Source organism: Hyla sarda, chromosome 3, assembly GCF_029499605.1.
Source record: "Hyla sarda isolate aHylSar1 chromosome 3, aHylSar1.hap1, whole genome shotgun sequence".
Classification (NCBI taxonomy): Eukaryota; Metazoa; Chordata; class Amphibia; order Anura; family Hylidae; genus Hyla; species Hyla sarda.
This window is the reverse complement of record NC_079191.1, coordinates 293654600-293674712: the sequence shown is the minus strand read 5'-3', so window position 1 is coordinate 293674712 and position 20113 is coordinate 293654600. Positions and strand designations below refer to the sequence as shown.

The 20113-nt window shown below is 42.5% G+C and overlaps 1 protein-coding gene across 9 annotated transcripts in view; it reads right to left on the bottom strand.

Annotated features, from left to right (window-relative positions):
• KMO (kynurenine 3-monooxygenase) overlaps nt 1–20113 on the bottom strand; it is a 622272-nt gene that overhangs the window by 531665 nt on the left and 70494 nt on the right. For 8 of the 9 annotated variants that reach the window (XM_056566897.1, XM_056566902.1, XM_056566899.1 and 5 more), the window contains one exon: nt 12309–12378. The exons of the other annotated variant lie outside the window; for it this stretch is intronic. In XM_056566897.1, coding sequence (XP_056422872.1) covers nt 12309–12378 — 70 coding nt within the window. The remainder of the gene's footprint in view (nt 1–12308; nt 12379–20113) is intronic. 9 annotated transcript variants of the gene reach the window in all.

Here is a 20113-nt window from a genome sequence, read left to right as displayed (position 1 = left end):
TTTTTACCCAAATATCCATGATAAAATGAGGGTGCGTGTGTGCGCGTGTATACCCCGATATACCCCCAGGAAAGGCAGGGGGAGAGAGGCCGTCGCTGCCCGCTTCTCTCCCCCTGCCTTTCCTGGGGTCTATAGCGCTGCTGTCAGCCCTTTTCACCCCCTGGTTATCGGCGCCGCTGCCCGTTCTGTCCCCCTGACTATCGGTGCCGGCGCCGATAGCCAGGGGGAGAGAAGCGGCGCTGACAGCCAGGGGGAGAGAAGGGGCAGCGGCACCCATTGCCGGCGCTGCTGCCCCGTTGCCTCCCCCCATCCCCGGTGGCATAATTACCTGAGTCGGGTCCGCGCTGCTCCAGGCCTCAGTCGTGCGTCCCCAGCGTCGTTGCTATGCACGGCTCAGCGCTCTGACGTCATGCGCCGTGCCGTTCAGCGCATAGCAACGACGGAGGCCTGGAGCAGCGTGGACCCAACCCCGGTAATTATGCCACCGGGGATGGGGGGAGGCAACAGGGCAGCGGCGCCGGCAATGGGTGCCGCTGCCCCTTCTCTCCCCCTGGCTGTCGGCGCCGCTTCTCTCCCCCTGGCTATCGGCGCCGGCACCGATAGTCAGGGCGACAGAACGGGCAGCGGCGCCGATAACCAGGGGGTGAAAAGGGCCGACAGCAGCGCTATAGACCCCAGGAAAGGCAGGGGGAGAGAAGCGGGCAGCGACGGCCTCTCTCCCCCTGCCTTTCCTGGGGGTGTATCGGCGTATAACACGCACACAGACTTTAGGCTAAAAATTTTAGCCTAAAAAGTGCGTGTTATACGCCGATAAATACGGTAAGTACTGTAATAGACAGACCCCTATTTTTAATATTCATGGACTCTATAGCAACAGGGACTGTCCCCCAGGACTGGCGCATGGCAAATGTGGTGCCAATATTTAAAAAGGGGACAAAAGGTGACCCCGGAAATTATAGGCCTATTAGATTAACCTCTGTTGTATGTAAATTGTTTGAAGGTTTTCTAAGAGATGCTATTTTGGAGTATATTGATAAAAATAAATGTATGACACCATATCAGCATGGCTTTATGAGGGATCGGTCCTGTCAAACTAACCTGATCAGCATTTTTGAGGAGGTGAGCTCCAGACTGGACCAGGGGCAATCGCTGGATGTCGTATATCTGGATTTTTCCAAAGCATTTGATACGGTGCCACATAAAAGATTGGTGCATAAAATGAGAAGGAACGGGCTGGGCGAGAATGTGTGTAAGTGGGTAAGTAACTGGCTCAGTGATAGGAAACAGAGGGTGGTTATTAATGGAACTTATTCTAATTGGATGAATGTTACTAGTGGGGTACCAGAGGGGTCAGTCTTGGGTCCTGTTTTATATATTTATTAATGACCTTGTAGAGGGGTTGAATAGTAAAGTAGCAATCTTTGCAGATGATACTAAACTCTGTAAAGCGGTAAACACAATAGAGGACAGGGCAATGTTACAAATGGATCTGGATAGGTTGGAGGCTTGGGCTGGGAAGTGGCAGATGAGACAGATGGGAAGTGGCAGGTGGGCTGGGATTATGTATTAAATGGGAGCACACTTGGGACGACTGACGTGGAAAAGGACATGAGTTTTAGTTAACAGTAAATTTAGCTGTAGTGACACATAGTGGGAAATAATTCTACCACTGTACAAATCATTAGTCAGACCACACATTGAATACTGTGTACGGTACTGGGCACCAGTGAACAAGAAATATATAGTGGAGCTGGAGGGGTTCAAAGGCGGGCAACCAAAGTAAATAAGGGGAATGGGAGGACTACATTACCCAGAAAGATTATCAGAATTAGGGTTATTTAGTTTAGAAAAAAGAAGGCTTAGGGGCGACCTAATAACTATGCATAAATATATCAGGGGGCAGTACAGAGATCTCTCCCATGATGTATTTATACCAAGAACTGTACCTTTAACAAGGGGGCATCCTCTTTGTTTAGAGGAAAGAAGGTTCCTACACGAGCCCAGACAGGGCTGTAAGAATAGTGAGGGGCATTTACTAATCTTTTACTATGTAGTCTGGTTTTTACCCTGTTTTTTTCTACTTCATTTTTGACTATGTGCGACAAATTTACTAAATTGTTGCACGGCATTAATAAATTTGGCACACATAGGCAAAAGTGGGAAATTTACTTCATGTAGTAGAAAAAATAGTCTGTTCCTTTTTCCTGCTGTCTGAATAGGTTTGGCTGCTAGGTTTCCTTCTGGATCTTTTGTTTTTGAGTTTTTTTTTAGCTGTTTCACCACATCTAAATAGTTCAATAACTACAGTGGTCCTTCAAGTTACAATATTAATTGGTTCCAGGACAACCATTGTAAGTTGAAACCATTGTATGTTGAGACCATAACTCTATGGAAACGTGGTAATTGGTTCTAAAGGCACCAAAATGTCATCCAAAATAGGAAAAAGTGACAAAGAAAAATAAGTAGATAACTAATATAGATAAAGCAAATCCTTACATATAAAAGGAAGAAAGATCTGCTGGGAGCTGTAAATCACTGTCTATGTCAGTGTTTCCCAAGCAGGGAGCCTCCAGCTGTTGCAAAACTATAACTCCCAGCATGCCTGGACAGCCAAAGGCTGTCCGGGCATGCTGGGAGTTGTAGTTTTGCAAAAGATGGGGCCACCCTGCTTGGGAAACACTGGTCTATGTAGAGGACAGGAGCGTCTTCAGGGGTCCTGTACAGTACAGGCAATGTCCCAAACAAGTAATGGAGTTGCCCTCACCTGGTGTTCAAAAGAGCAGCTAACCCTGATACAGGTAAAGTGTACAGAACATGTAATACCAGACACCAGTCAGTGCATACACTTAAGTAATACAGGGGTTTTACCAGTGAATGCCCATTTTGATTGGTTGGTTCTTCCAGCCATTGACACGTTTCACAGATCTGGACTGTCTGTAGCATTGTATGTTGAGTCTGGTTTCAACTTACGATGGTCCAGAAAAGACCATTGTATGTTGAAACTATTGTATGTTGATGCCATTGTAAGTTGAGGGATCACTGTAAATTGTAGTCATGGCTCAGAAGTGGTAAATGGCGTTTAGTGTGTATGTGTGTGTGTGTGTTTATTCCATTTTTTTTAACACAGTTTTTTTCTCCCTAAATGTACTTACACTTTTTTTTTTTTTTGGTTACTTCTTCTACAGATCTGTGTATCCTGTGGACTCCTTCAGATTCGGTGGACTACTTTGACCGCCAGCGTTTTTCTTTGCTTGATGTTAATAAAATGGTTAACGAGGGCTTGTGGGGGAGTGTTTTTTTGTAATAAAATTTTTTTTAAACCTTTAAACCTGTTGTGTTTTTATTTTATTTTACTTTACTAGACAGGCTTAGTAGTGGAAGCTGTCTTATAGACTGAGTCCATTACTAATCTGGGCTTAGCGTTAGCCACAAAAACAGCTAGCGCTAACCCCCAATTATTACCCCGGTACCCAACACCACAGGGGTGCCAGGAAGAGCCGGTACCAACAGGCCCGGAGCGTCAAAAATGGCGTTCCAGGGCCTAGGCGGTAACAGGCTGGCGTTATTTAGGTTGGGAAGGGCCAGTAACAATGGTCCTCGCCCACCCTGGTAACGTCAGGCTGTTACTGTTTGGTTGGTATTTGGCTGAGAATAAAAAATAGGGGGACCCTATGCATTTTTTAAATATATTTAACTATTTATTTAAAAAAAAAAAAGCATAGGGTCCCCCCTATTTTCATTCTCAGCCAAATACCAACCAAACAGTAACAGCCTGACGTTCCCAGGGTGGGCGAGGACCATTGTTACTGGCCCTCCCCAGCCTAAATAACGCCAGTCTGTTACCGCCTAGTCCCAGGAGCGCCATTTTTGACGCTCCAGGCCTGTTGGTACCGGCTCTTCCCGGCACCCCTGTGGCTTTGGGTACCGGGGTAATAATAGGGGGTTAGCGCTAGCTGTTTTTGTGGCTAACGCTAAGCCCAGGTTAGTAATGGACTCTGTCTATAAGACAGCTTCCACTACTAAGCCTGTCTAGTAAAGTAAGAAAAAAACACAAAAGGTTTTAAAAAAATTTTATTACAAAAAACACTCCCCCACAAGCCCTCGTTAACCATTTTATTAAAATCAAACAAAGAAAAACGCTGGTCATAGAAGTATTCCACCGAATCCGAAGGAGTCCACAGGATACACGGATCTGAAATGAGAAGAAAACAAAATAAATGGGTTAGTACATTTATTATCACCTGCTCACACATCTCCCGCCCCGCACGACTACAACTGCCAGCATGCCCTTACAGTAAGGACATGCTGGGAGTTGTAGTTGTGTGGTGCAGGAGATGTGTGGGCAAGTGACAAGCTTGTCCCCTGCCCCCAGCTGCAGGACTACAACTCCCAGCATGCCCTTACAGTAAGGTGGGGCGGAGGCCGGGCACAGTGTTTCCCAACCTGGGACTTGTAGTTTTGCAACATCTGGAGGCACCCTGGTTGGATAACACTGTTTTAGGCCAGTGTTTCCCAACCAGTGTGCCTCCAGATGTTGCAAAACTACAAGTCCCAGCATGCCTGGACAGTCAAAGGCTGTCTAGGCATGCTGGGAGTTGTAGTCTTGCAACATCTGGAGGCAACCTGGTTGGGAAACACTGGCCTAAAACAGTGTTTCCCAACCAGGGTGCCTCCAGATGTTGCAAGACTACAACTCCCAGCATGCCTAGACAGCCTTTGGCTGTCCAGGCATGCTGGGAGTTGTAGTCTTGCAACATCTGGAGGCACCCTGGTTGGGAAACACTGGCCTAAAACAGTGTTTCCCAACCAAGGTGCCTCCAGATGTTGCAAAACTACAACTCCCAGCATGCCTGGACAGCCAAAGGCTGTCCAGGCATGCTGGGAGTTGTAGTCTTGCAACATCAGGAGGCACACTGGTTGGGAAGCTTGGGCAACTTACCGGCTTCCGTAGGATCAAGCGCTGCACGACACTGCCGCGCGACGATCTCCGTCAGCGATCGTTGCTGGAGCCTCGGAAGGGTAAGTGAACGTCTTCGCCGGTCCCCTTCAGCTGTTTAGTTTTGCAACAGCTGGAGGACTACAGTTTACAGACCACAAACCAGTGGTCTGCAAACTGTGGCCCTCCAGCTGTTGCAAAACTACAACTCCCAGCATGCCTGGACAGCCAATGGCTGGGACCTGGGACTTGTAGTCTTGCAACATCTGGAGGCACCCTGGTTGGGAAACACTGTTTTAGGCCAGTGTTTCCCAACAAGGGTGCCTCCAGATGTTGCAAAACTACAAGTCCCAGCATGCCTGGACAGTCAAAGGCTGTCTAGGCATGCTGGGAGTTGTAGTCTTGCAACATCTGGAGGCACCCTGGTTGGGAAACACTGGCCTAAAACAGTGTTTCCCAACCAGGGTGCCTCCAGATGTTGCAAAACTACAACTCCCAGCATGCCTGGACAGCCAATGGCTGTCCAGGCATGCTGGGAGTTGGAGTCTTGCAACATCTGGAGGCACCCTGGTTGGGAAACACTGTTTTAGGCCAGTGTTTCCCAACAAGGGTGCCTCCAGCTTTTGCAAAACTACAACTCCCAGCATGCCTGGACAGCCAAAGGGTGTCCAGGCATGCTGGGAGTTGTAGTCTTGCAACATTTGGAGGCACCCTGGTTGGGAAGCTTGGGCAACTTACCGGCTTCCGTAGGATCCAGCGCTGCACGACACTGCCGCGCGACAGTGCCGCGCGACGATCTCCGTCAGCGATCGTTGCTGGAGCCTCGAAAGGGTAAGTGATCGTCTTCGCCGGTCCTCTTCAGCTGTTTAGTTTTGCAACAGCTGGAGGACTACAGTTTACAGACCACACACCAGTGGTCTGCAAACTGTGGCCCTCCAGCTGTTGCAAAACTACAACACCCAGCATGCCCTGACAGCCAAAGCCTTTGGCTCTCAGGGCAGGAGCCCGGGCTGAGATTACAGTGCAGCCGCCCGGGCTCCTCATACAGTCTCCCCGCTACCCCCCCCTTGTCTCCCGCCCGGGCTCCTCATACGGCCTCCCCGCTACCCCCCCCCTTGTCTCCTGCCCGCGCCGCTCAGCTCCCGCTGCTACAAGACTACAACTCCCAGCGTGTCCTCACTGTAAGGGCATGCTGGGACTTGTAGTCTTGCAACAGCAGACAGATGGGAGTTGTGTGGCGCTGGCAGGTGAGGGGGGGGGGGGGGAAGTAAATCACTGTAGTGTCCCGGTAGCGCAGTGAGGGTAGCGGGGAGAAAGTATGTCAGAGCCCGGGCGGCAGTAGCTTTTCCTGCTCCATGTTGGAGCTGGAGTAAATTTAGTCATTTTTTACGGCCGTTGCGACAGTTTATTGCGCAACTGCGACTGTCTCAGTTAATAAATTCCTGACCAATGCAAGTAAAAACTGAAAACTAGCATAAATTAAGCAGGAATTTTTTTTTTCACTTTCTAGCTCTTGCTAGAGAAAGTCGCACAGAAAATAGGGTAGGCGCAATTGCGACAGTTTTGCGCCAAAAATAGTCAGAAAAAAATGACTAAAACCCTTAGTAAATGCCCCTCAGTGAGACTGTGGAACTACAGTGCATAGTGAAAGTATTCGGCCCCCTTGAACTTATCGACATTTTGCCACATTTCAGGCTTCAAACAAAGATATAAAACTAATTTGTCTCTAAGCTGTCTCTGCATGCTGGGAGTTGTAGTTGCGTACCTCCAGCTGTTGCATAACTACCTCTCACAGCATGCCCTTCAGTGATCAGTAAATGCTGGGAGCTGTAGTTTTGGAACAGCTGGAGGCACACTGGTTGGAAAATACAGAGTTAGGTAACAGAACCTAACTGAAGGTTTTCCAACCAGTGTGCCTCCAGCTGTTCCAAAACTACAACTCCCAGCATGCACGGTCTGTCAGTACATGCTGGGAGTTGTAGTTTTCAAACAGCTGGAGGTTTGTCCCCCCCCCCCATGTGAACGTACAGAGTACATTCACACGGGCAGGTTTACAGTAAGTTTCCTGCTTCAAGTTTGGGCTGCGGCAAATTTTTCACCGCAGTGCAAACTCCTAGCGGGAAACTCACCATAACACGCCAGTGCGAATGTACCCTAAAAACACTACACTACACTAACACATAATAAAGGGTAAAACACTACATAAACACCCCCTTACACTGTCCTACCCCCCCCCCCCCCCCCCCAATAAAAATGAAAAACATATTGTATGGCAGTGTTTCCAAAACGGAGCCTTCAGCTGTTGTAAAACAACAACTCCCAGCATTTTCGGACAGCCACTGACTGTCCAAGCATGTTGGGAATTTAGCAACAGCTGGAGACACCCTGTTTGGGAATCACTGGCGTAGAATACCCCTATGTCCACCCCTATGCAATCCCTAATTTAGTAATCAAATGTGCATGGAGCTCTTTCACTTTGGAGCCCTGTTGTATTTCAAGGAAACAGTTTAGGGCCCCATATGGGGTATCTCTGTACTCGGGAGAAATTGCACTACAAATTTTGAGGGGCTTTTTCTCCTTTTACCCCTTATGAAAAGGAAAAGTTGGGGGCTACACCAGCCTGTTAGTGTAAAAAAAATTAAAAAAAATTTCCCTAACATGCTGGTGTTGCCCCATACTGTTTATTTTCACAAGCGTTAAAAGGAGAAAAAAAAGACCCCCAATATTTGTAACGCAATTTCTCCTGAGTACGGAAATACCCCATATGTGGATGTAAAATGCTCTGCGGGCGCAGAACAAGGCTCAGGAGTTCTGGCAGCACGGGGGACTTTGTAAATGCACATGGCCCCTGACTTCTATTCCAAACAATTTTTTCCCAAAAGCTCAATGGCGCTCCTTCTCTTCTGAGCATTGTCGTGCGCCAGCAGAGCACTTGACGTCCACACATGGGGTATTTCCATACTCAGAAGAGATGAGGTTACACATTTTAGGGGGCAATTTGTCCTATTATCCCTTGTAAAAAAAAAAATTATAATTTGAGGGAAAACATAATCATTTACACATCCAACTTTAACGAAAAGTCGTGAAACACCTGTGGGGTGTTAGGGCTCACTGCACCCCTTGTTACATTGCTTGAGGGGTGTAGTTTCCAAAATAGTATGCCATGTGTTTTTTTTTTTTGTTTTTTTTGCTGTCCTGGCACAATAGGGGCTTCCTAAATGGGACATGCCCCCAAAAACCATTTCTGCAAAATTTGATTGGCAAAAGCCAAATGTGACTCCTTCTCTTCTGAGCATTGTAGTTTGCCAGCAGTGCACTTGACCTCCACATATGTGGTGTTTCCATACTCAGAAGAGATGAGTTTACAAATTTTGGGGGGCATTTTCTCCTATTACCCCTTGTAAAAATGTAAAATTTGAGGGAAAACTAGCATTTTAGTGAAAAAAACTAAAATCATTTACACATCCAACTTTAACAAAAAGTCTTCAAACACCTGTAGGGTGTTAAGGCTCACTGGAAAATAAGCCATAATATGGATTTTTAGGTGAAAAATTGAAAGAGTTGTGATTTTTTAAAGGTAAGGAGGAAAAAAACGAAAATGCAAAAATGGAAAAACCCCGGATCCTTAAGGGGATAAACAAAAAGTCGTGAAATATCTGTGAGGTGTTAAGGCTCACTGTACCCCTTTGTTACGTTCCTTGAGGGGTGTAGTTTCCAAAATAGTATGCCATGTGTTTTTTTTTTTTTTGCTGTTCTGGCACCATAGGGGCTTCCTAAATGCGACATGCCCCCAAAAACCATTTCAGAAAAACTCACTCTCCAAAATCCCACTGTCGCTCCTTCCCTTCTGAGCTCTCTAGTGCACCCGCCGAACACTTAACATACACATATGAGGTATTTCCTTACTCGAGAGAAATTGGGTTACACATTTTAGGAAGATTTCTCTCCGTTTACCCCTTGTAAAAATTCAAAAACTATGTCTACAAGAACATGCCAGTGTAAAAAATGAAGATTTTGAATTTTCTCCTTCAATTTGCTGCTATTCCTGTGAAACACCTAAAGGGTTAACAAACCTTTTGAATGTCATTTTAAATACTTTGAGGGGTGCAGTTTTTATAATGGGGTCATTTTTGGGGTATTTCTAATATGAAGGCCCTTCAAATCCACTTCAAAACAGAACTGATCCCTGAAAATTTTCGATTTAGAAACTTTTGTGAAAAATTGGAAAATTGCTGCTATACTTTGAAGCCCTCTGATGTTTTCCAAAAGTAAAAACAGGTCAACTTTATTATGCAACCATAAAGTAGACATGTTGTATATGTGAATCAATATATAATTTATTTGGAATATTCATGTTCCTTATAAGCAGAGAGCTTCAAAGTTAAATAAATAAGTAGAATATGTCACGAAAAAAACAATCTCAGAATCAGAATGGAAGGTAAAAGCATCCCAGAGTTATTAATGCTTTAATTGAAAGTGGTCAGATGTGCAAAAAATGGCCGGGTCCTACAGTGAAAATTGGCTGGGTCCTTAAGGGGTTAAAGGGGTACTCCGGTGAAAACCTTTTTTTTTTTTTTTTTTTTTATCAACTGGTGCCAGAAAGTTAAACAGATTTGTAAATTACTTCTATTAAAAGAATTTCCACTGTAGTATTCAGCAGCTAATAAGTACAGGAAGGATTAAGATTTTTTTCTGTTTGAAACACAGAGCTGTCTGCTGACATCATGAGCACAGTGCTCTCTGCTGACATCTCTGTCCATTTTAGGAACTGTCCAGAATAGGAGAAAATCCCCATAGCCAACATATGCTGCACTGGACAGTTAATAAAATGGACAGAGATGTCAGCAGATAGCTCTGTATTTCAAGAAGAAAAGAATTTCTGCTGTAGTATTCAGCAGCTAATAAGTACAGGAAGGATTAAGATTTTTTTATAGAAATTATTTACAAATCTGTTTAACTTTCTGGCACCAGTTGATTTAAAAAAAAAGTTTCTCACCGGAGTACCCCTTTAATCCACGGGATTTTCCATGTGAGCATTGACACACAAACTCTGCTGTAATTCCACCACATGTAAAAGTAATCTAAGAGTATCAATTCACATAGGAGGTAGTGCGGCACTGCGTGAGTGTGCTGGATTTGGAATGGCAGGTAGGAGTTGGTGTAGCTGTAATGCCTCAGGTGGTGCTCAGATAATCCAAGCAAAGTTCATAGTATCCGTGAAGAGAAATGAAAATATCGGCACTCACCAGTGTGGCTGCAGGGTCTTCTTTATTGAGACATACTCACATGCGGGGTACAGAAGAGAGGGGAGTGGGGGGACAAGTGGTGGCGACCGAGCTCTAGTTTCGCACACTTGGTGTGCTTCGTCCTGGTGAGTGCCGATATTTTAATTTCTCTTCACGGATACTATAATCTAAGAGTATCTTCACATGCAGCAGATGATGCAGTATTTTTCTGTGACTAAAAACCCCTAGATATTAAAGCAGCTCTTCTTAAAGGGGTACTCCCATGGAAAACTTTTTTTTTAAATAAACTGGTGCCAGAAAGTTAAACAGATTTGTAAATGACTTAATCCTTCCAGTACTTTTTAGGGGCTGTATACTAAAGAGGAAATGCTTTACTTTTCAGGTTTCTCAGATGTCATGACCACAGTGCTCTCTGCTGAAATCTCTGTCCATTTTAGGAACTGTCCAGATCAAGAGAAAATCCCTATAGCAAACATATGCTGCTCTGGACAGTTCCTAAAATGGACAGCAGAGGTCAGCAGAGAGCACTGTGGTCATGACATCAGAGAAATCTAAAAAGTAAAGCATTTCCTCTGTAGTATACAGCCCCTAAAAAGTACTGGAAGGATTAAGATTTTTTTAATAGAAGCAATTAACAAATCTGTTTAACTTTCTGGCACAAGTTTATTAAAAAAAAGTTTTCCACCGGAGTACCCCTTTTTTTTTTAAAACACAACTTTAGTAAATGGTTCTTAACTGGGGTCAAGAACCTCACAGAACGCACCCTCATCTAATAAACAGGTGCCCAAAATTGGACAATTTTTTCTTATTTAGCACATAATTGCACATGATGTTTTACATCCCAGGTGCATAATCTTACATTCATGCACATTAAACTTCATTTGCCGTGTCTGTGCCAAAACCACCAGCTTTCCGAGATCCCTCTGTGATATTATGTTCTCCTCCTCTGTGGTGATCACCTTACCCAGTAGTTTAGTGTCATCTGCAAATATTGCTAAATATTGTAATTCCTTTACAAGGTCAACAATAAACATATTGAAAAAAAAGTGGACCCAGTCATGGGTCTCCCACAGTACCCCACTTGTAACTGTCAACCAGAGTGAGTTTTACGGATAACCACCCTCTGCTTCCTCAATACCTCACAGCAAGTTTTACTGTGTATGTGGTCACTACCATGTTCTAACTTCTGGTACCAAGGCTCTTTGTAGGTCCACACATATGCTTAGTGCATCCTCCAAATGCAAACTAACAGCCAGGAAGACATGTTTGGTGCCCAGTGATACTAGCAGGGACTAGTGTCTCCCCCCCTCCAACGCCTGAGAGGCAGTGGAGACACAACAGCAGGGATGAACATAAGAGCAGTATAACAATAAACATAAGAGCAGTATTGAAATATTTAGTTACATCCCCCTCCCTTTATATTATCCTATTGCAAGCCCATGCATTTCTGCAAGCCACATTTAAGAGTGGGACAATTCCATAAATCCCTGCATCAAATCTGACAATTGTGAACATACCCTGGGATTCCAGTAATCACAAACCACTTATAGGGGTACCCTGTTGGAAAACATTATTATTTTTTTTTTTTAATCAACTGGTGCCAGAAAATTAAACAGATTTGTAAATAACTTCTATTTACAATTGTGATCCTTCCAGTACTTTTCAGCTGCTGTATACTACAGAGGAAGTTCTTTTCTTTTTGAATTTCTCTTCTGTCTGACCACAGTGCTCTCTGCTGACACCTCTGTCCATGTCAGGAACTGTCAGACGCAAGAAAGGTTTGCTATGGGGATTTGCTCCTGCTTTGGATAGTTCCTGAAATGGAGAGAGGTGTCAGCAGAGAGCACTGTGGTCAGACAGAAAGGAAATTCAAAAAGAAAAGAACTTCCCCTGGAACATACAGCAGCTGACAAGTACTAGAAGGTTAAACTTTTTTAAATAGAAGTCATTTACAAATCTGTTTAACTTTCTGGCACCAGTTGATTTAAAAAAAAGGTTTTCCACTGGAGTACCCCTTTAAAAGTATGAGAGTATTATATTATCATTAGGCATGGCACAGTATTTAGCAAAGTTAGTTTATATAATTTATGAATGCTTTCTATAAAGTCAAAAACAACCAAACTTACCCTCTCTTGCTTCATAAAGGTCAACGAGAAATCCTTTCTTTGCAAAGAAACAAGCATTTAAGCTCCCAACCTAACACACAAAAAATATATATTATATATAATTTTAAGTGATCCTGTCATTATCAGAAATGTCAGCACTGTAGTGAAATCTAATTCGTAATATAAACTCCTGTAGTCTCACTGCAATCTGTCTGCTTCTTGCTCTCTCCAGCCACTTCTCTCTTTACTCCCCTTTTTAATCTCCATAGACTTCTATGAGCAACATGTAACTGATCAATTGTGAGCTATCCCCTTATTCATACGGATTTGAGCTTTTCAAAGTGATTGATGAGTTTAGAGTAAAGAGAAAGCAAGAAAGGAGTCTGAAAAGCTGAGAAAACTGAATTTCTTTCTCTGATAACATATATTTTACAAAATGTCTTATGTTTGGTTGTACTATTGATTTGTTAAGTTTGATGAAACGACAATTCCTATTTAAGGCAGTAAAACAGCCCATTTAACCTCTGCGGGACGTGCACCCCGAGTGCTGGGGACCCCGATCCCCGGCGTCCCTGTTGGGATCGGGGCCCCAGGAGCAGCGGCGGCGACGACGAGGGACTGACCTGCGTGCCGTGGATTGTTGGAGGTGAGTGACAGCCTCCTGCTGTTGCTTAGCAACAGCTCCCAGCATGCAAAAAGGGCATGCTGGGAGCTGTAGTTATGCAACAGCAGGAGGCAGACCACCACAACTCCCAGCATTCCCTTATGGGCATGCTGGGACTTATGGTTTTGCAACAGCTGGAGGCACATTTTTTCAATGGAAAAGTGTACCTTCAGCTGTTGTATAACTGCAACTCCCAGCTTGCACAAACAGCTAAAGTGCATGCTGGGAGTTGTAGTGGTGCATCTGCTGGTTGCATAACTACAACTCCCAGCATGCCCGTTGGCTGTCGGTGACTGCTGAGAGTTGTAGTTTTGCAACAGCTGAAGGCACACTGGTTGTGAAACTTAGAGTTTTTTTTTTACCTAACTCAGTGTTTCACGACCGGTGTGCCTCCAGCTGTTGCAAACTCCAACTCTCAGCAGTCAATGTACACCATGCACCGTACATGCTGGGAGTTGTAGTTTTGCAACAGCTGGAGGCACACTGGTTGTGAAACACCGAGTTAGGTCACAAACTCAGTGATACATAACCAGTGTGCCTACAGCTGTTGCAAAACTAAAACTCTCAGCATGTACAGTCTGTCAGTGCATGCTGGGAGTTGTAGTTTTGCAACAGCTGGATGTCCCCCCCCCCCCCCCCCCCCATTGTGAACGTACAGGGTACACTCACATGGGCGGAGGTTTACAGCAAGTATCTGGCTGCAAGTTTGAGCTGTGGCAAATTTTCTGCCGCAGCTCAAACTGCCAGCGAGAAACTACTGTGATCCCCCGCCCGTGCGACTGTACCCTAAAAACACTACACTAACACAAAATAAAATAAAAAGTAAAAAAACACTACATATACACATACCCCTACACAGCCCCCCTCCCCAATAAAAATGAAAGCGTCTGGTACGCCACTGTTTCCAAAACGGAGCCTCCAGCTGTTCCAGCAAAACAACAACTCCCAGTATTGTCGGACAGCCGTTGTCTGTCCAGGCATGCTGGGAGTTTTGCAACAGCTGGAGGCACCCTGTTTGGGAATCACTGGCATAGAATTCCCCTATGTCCACCCCTATGCAAGTCCCTAATTTAGGCCTCAAATGCGCATGGCGCTCTCACTTTGGAGCCCTGTCGTATTTCAAGGCAACAGTTTAGGGTCACATATGGGGTATCGCCGTACTGGGGAGAAATTGTGTTACAAATTTTGGGGGGTATTTTCTGCTTTTACCCTTTTTAAAAAATGTTAAATTTTTGGGAAAACAAGCATTTTAGGTAAAAAAAATTTTTTATTTTTTTTACATATGCAAAAGTCGTGAAACACCTGTGGGGTATAAAGGTTCACTTAACCCTTTGTTACGTTCCCCGAGAGGTCTAGTTTCCAAAATGGTATGCCATGTGGGTTTTTTTTTTTGCTGTCCTGGCACCATAGGGGCTTCCTAAATGCGGCATGCCCCCAGAGCAAAATTTGCTTTCAAAAAGCCAAATGTGACTCCTTCTCTTCTGAGACCTGTAGTGCACCAGCGGAGCACTTTTCACCCCCATATGGCATGTTTTCTGAATCGGGAGAAATTGGGCTTCAAATTTTTAGGGGTATTTTCTGCTATTACCCTTTTTAAAAATGTAATTTTTTTGGGAAAACAAGCATTTTAGGTAAAATTATTATTATTTTTTTTTTACATTTGCAAAAGTCGTGAAACACATGTGGGGTATAAAGGCTCACTTTATCCCATGTTACATTCCCCGAGGGGTCTAGTTTCCAAAATGGTATGCCATGTGGGGTTTTTTGCACCATAAGGGCTTCCTAAATGCAACATGCCCCCCAAAAACCATTTCAGAAAAACGTACTCTCCAAAATCCCCTTGTCGCTCCTTCCATTCTGATCCCTCTACTGTGCCCGCCGAACAATTTACATAGACATATGAGGTGTGTGCTTACTCGAGAGAAATTGGGCTACAAATAAAGTAAAAATTTTGTCCTTTTACCCCTTGTAAAAATTCAAAAATTGGGTCTACAAGAACATGTGAGTGTAAAAAATGAAGATTGTGAATTTTATCCTTCACTTTGCTGCTACTCGTGTGAAACACCTAAAGGGTTAAAACGCTGACTGAATGTCATTTTGAATACTTTGGGGGGTGTAGTTTTTATAATGGGGTCATGTATGGGGTATTTCTAATATGAAGACCCTTAACATCCACTTCAAACCTGAACTGGTCCCTAAAAAATATCGAGTTTGAAAATTTTGTGAAAAATCGGAAAATTGATGCTGAACTTTGAAGCCCTCTGGTGTCTTCCAAAAGTAAAAACTCATCAATTTTATGATGCAAACATAAAGTAGACATAATATATATGTGAACAAAAAAAAATGTATTCGTAATATCCATTTTCCTTACAAGCAGAAAGCTTCAAAGTTAGAAAAATGCAAAATTTTCAAATTTTTCATCAAATTTACGGATTTTTCACCAAGAAAGGATGCAAGTATCGACAAAAATTTACCACTATGTTAAAGTAGAATATGTCACGAAAAAACAATCTTGGAATCAGAATGATAACTAAAAGCATCCCAGAGTTATTAATGTTTAAAGTGACAGTGGTCAGATGTGCAAAAAAACGCTCCGGTCCTTAAGGCCAAAATGGGCTTGGTCCTGAAGGGGTTAATGCAAATACTGAATGTTCGAAAATGCTGATGAAGGCTTGAATCACTCAGCAGTCTTTAGCAGTTCCAATACACAAAGTGCATTGGAACAAAGTTGTTTGTAGGTCTGCAGGTTCTTTGGACAGAGGAGGAGATAGGACTCTGGTTCAATAGTACCAACTGGGGCAGGGACACACACTTGCAGGAACTTGACTCTTTTACTTATCAGCTTGGCAGCAAGTTCAGAAGAGAAAACAACAATAAAAGTTTTTCCCAGTAAGGGTCTATTCACACGTGTGGTAGCCCTTGGGGGGGAATATAATACATTGGGGGTGTTGCTTAGGTATATGAGGTGTTAATTTAACCCCTGTCACTTGTGACGCCAGGGTGTGGGTTAATACGCTGAGGTAAATCTTCGGCCTATCGCCACCCTTCCCAGAAACGATAGGTGCGTGATTAAATGAATGAAGGTCCACAATAGGGATGAACTTGAACTTGCATAAACTTTACTGAAGTACTTGCGGTACATCCAATTAACAGCAACAGTCTCAGTAATACAGTCTCTATACAGCTCAGCAATGATTGACAGATGCTGCGGACCGTTGACTTATCCTAGGGTTAATAGAATTAGGAGTTGTGCAGAGATCTGTCCGGATTTAGGGGTCTAATTAGGTCCGGTGATCCTGTGAAGATAACAGGGATTAAGATAATTCACAGTTCTGTATGGATGGCCGTTGCCGCAAGGCTTGGGCCTGGTCACTGCTGAAGATAGCTGCGCAGATCCTCCTCTATCAGCAGCCCACGAGGAAAAAGAGAGCTTAATGGCCGCTGCTCCCTTATATGGGCAGGGCCGTTTTGGATTGGTACGTGTCAGCTGTCACTCACCGTTACAATGCATGGTGGGACAACACGTTGTGATAGATTTATATGTGTGTATATATAAATTTTATATACTGTATATGTAAAATGCCCAATTAGGATAAAGATGTTATTTTGTCCACTCCTCCCCTATCTGCTCAATCTCATATCCCCCTTCCCATCGTCTGAATACTGAACAAAAGAGACTTGTGAAGAAGTTACAAGAAGTTGAGAGACACGAGGAAAAGGCACATCCCCCATGATATTTGCCCACTCCCTATATGCTAGAACAGCCCACTAGGGAGGGTTGCAGAGGCGAAAGCTTCAGGGGTGCAGGAATACAGGCGCTGACCAAGAAGGGGACCAGTGAAGTCAGGTAGATATCAAACAGCTTTAATCCAATGCGACGCGTTTCACCACGCTTGCGCGGTTTCATCAGGCATAGCAAACACTTCGCCGGAAGGGGTTTATATATACACACAGGTATTAACCCCTACCTGACTTGGTGAGATTAACAAAATACAAAATTTTTTTACCTTAATAAAAGAACACAAAAAAAATATATATATACATATAATAAAAAAAATGCACAACAATACAACATTACAACATTAACAAATGTGCGGCCTTAAAAATAAGACAAAACATTCAATAAAAAAAACTGATTTATGACCAATTGGAATCACAGACTGCAAGCCATCGTATTGCATGAGTCACCTGCCACTATAGAAGTAAAGTGCAACTGAGTCTAAGAAATGCGATATCGCATAATGTATATTGTGCCCAGGGTCAAACATGTATTTATAAATTTTATAAATACTGACCGTAACGATCCTGCACATCTCCCGTCCCCCCTTAGTGAGAGGTGAAGGGCACAAAACTGCACCTCCCCCGTCCCACCTTAGTGAGAGGTGAGAGGCACAAAGCCGCACGGTATGTACCTACACCTGTGATTATAAAAAATTCCCATCAAAAACAGGGAAAAATAATTATATTATAGAAAATAAAATAGATAAAAAAAATATGTATAGTAATATATATAATAAAAATAGAAAAACCACATGTCAAAATCTACCTGAAAGGGAGAATGATGATGTAGATATATATCCAGGAACGACTAATTAATCTCAGCAGTCTAAACGGGCACTATCCAAGAAATATCTCCCGAAAGAGGGCAGAGAACGGGAAGTTATGTTATCAAGGAAAGGGAGAAAAGAAAACTTATATATTTTTATATATTATATATTTTTCTACAAAAAAAAAAAATATATATATATATATATATATATATATAACTAATGGACCAATATATGAAGAGTGAAAATAAATTTTCATAATCAATTAAAGTGGTGGAGTCACTAACTGGAAAAAAAAAAAAAAAATATTATATATATTATATATAAAAAGAGGGGGGAGGGAAAAATAATTATTTGACATTCTCTATGGTCTCATTAAGGCCATTCAGGACCAATGTGACGAGTTTGTGGATCCAATAGGATTCACGATTAATGAGACGTTGGTATCTATTAACACAATCTGATGGAATAGTTTCGAGAATTATTCATTTTAAAAAATCTAGGTTGTTATTATGCTTAAAAGTAAAATGTTTTGAAACACTATGTAGTAGTTATTTGTATTTAATGTTCCAACGGTGTTTATTCATACGGGACCGCACTGTTTGTACAGTGCGGCCCACGTATTGGAGATCACAGCTACAAGTTAATAGATATATTGCAAATGTCGTATTACATGTAACTTTTTCTTTAATCTTATATGATACTTGAGTAATAGAAGAAAGGAAAGAAGTAGTGGATTCTTTAAATAAACTACAACATAAACAACGAGGGCCTCCACAGGGAGCGCAGAAGCCATCATTATATGACCGCAATTGCGGTTTTCCTTTGAATCTACCAGGGGCCACCATGTTTTGTAAGTTGCTTGCCCGTCTAAAAGTAATTCTAGGGGTAGGGGGAATTAATTCTCCAAGAACAGGATCTCCAAGTATAATTGGCCAATGTTTATGTAATATTTGTTTGATTTTTAATGCTTCTTTATTATAATTGGTCACAAAATTTGTTTTAAATTCAAAAGAGTTATCAGATTTACTAGTAATTTGTGCTTTTGGAATTACTAAATCCGATTGTTTTTTATTTCTTATTTTGTTATAAGAGTTAGTTAGAAGTTTCTTTGGGTAGCCTTTTTCAAGGAACCGTCCCCTAAGGACAGCAGCCTGAGCAACAAAGTCCTCATTCGAGGTGCAGTTCTTCCGAATGCGCAGGTACTGTCCATAGGGGACGCCCCTTAACCATGCTGGATAATGTGCGCTGCCAAAGTTGAGAAAACTATTGATATCAACTTTTTTTAAATGTGTTTTAGTGATAATTTGACCTGTATTCGATTTAGACAACTCCAAATCCAAAAATTGGATGGAGTCAGAGGAATAATGCATTGTAAATTGTATGCCCCAAGAATTCTGATTTAACTCATGAACAAAATTTTCTGCCTCCAAGAGGGTACCCCCCCAAATGAAAAAAAGATCATCTATAAATCTCCGAAAAAAATATACAAACTTAGAAAAAGCCCGAGACTGTGCCATAATTAGGGACTCGAATCGCCCCATGAACAAATTTGCATAACTTGGGGCGAAACGAGTCCCCATGGCACAGCTCCGGGTCTGCCTATATAAATTATCATCAAAGGAAAAAATGTTGTGTTCTAAAATAAACCGAATAGAGTTTAACAGAAATGTGGCTTGATCTCTAGATAAAAGGGGGTAACTAGTTCTGTATCTATATTTGAATAAAGAGAACAAACATCTAATGTTAGAAAAGAGAAATTTGTTGGTAAAGATACTGTATTAAGCTCGTGTATGAGTTGAGTAGAATCTCTCAAATAAAATGGCAAATGAATTACATATGGCTGCAAAAAAAGATCTATAAAATGAGAGAGGTTAGCTGTCATAGATCCCACCCCTGATATGATAGGACGTCCGGGGGGGGGGGGGGGGTTTATGGAATTTTTGTGTAGTTTGGGTAAATAATAAAAATGCGGTGTGTTATAATTCTTAATAGACAGAAAATGTAATTCTTTTTTATTTAGCAGAGAATGATCAGTGGCATTTTTAATCAGAGTGCAATAAGATTCAAAATAACTAATGGATGGATTAGTGGACAAAACTTCGTAATAGTTTTTATCTGATAAAATATGAAACGACTCCTCCACATATGCAGTACGGTCTAAAATAACCGTACCCCCCCCCCCCCCTTATCTGCGGGACGAATAATAATATTCTCATTATTTTGTAGGGTTTTTATAGACTTGCTGAGATTATCTACATCTTGTCCTATAAAGGATTCTTCACATAATTTATTAAAATCTTTATTGACTAAAGAATAGAAAGTATCTAAAAAATTGCCTCTATGATGTAGAGGATAAAAGTTGGAATGTGGTTTCACAGTTACATGTCTAATTATAGAATTATCCTGATGAGGATCAGAGATATTTTCTGTAAATACATTATCATGATTCAAACAGTCCCCTTGATAAATTGAGATAAATTAAGATCTTTATTTGACTATCATTGATTTTTTGTGCAGCAAGGTCGGGTTTTTTTGAGATGGACCGACCCCCTCTGCAGCCTCTATACCTATTTTTCTTTTTACTGATTTTTTGTTGTTCTGTGGTAATACAG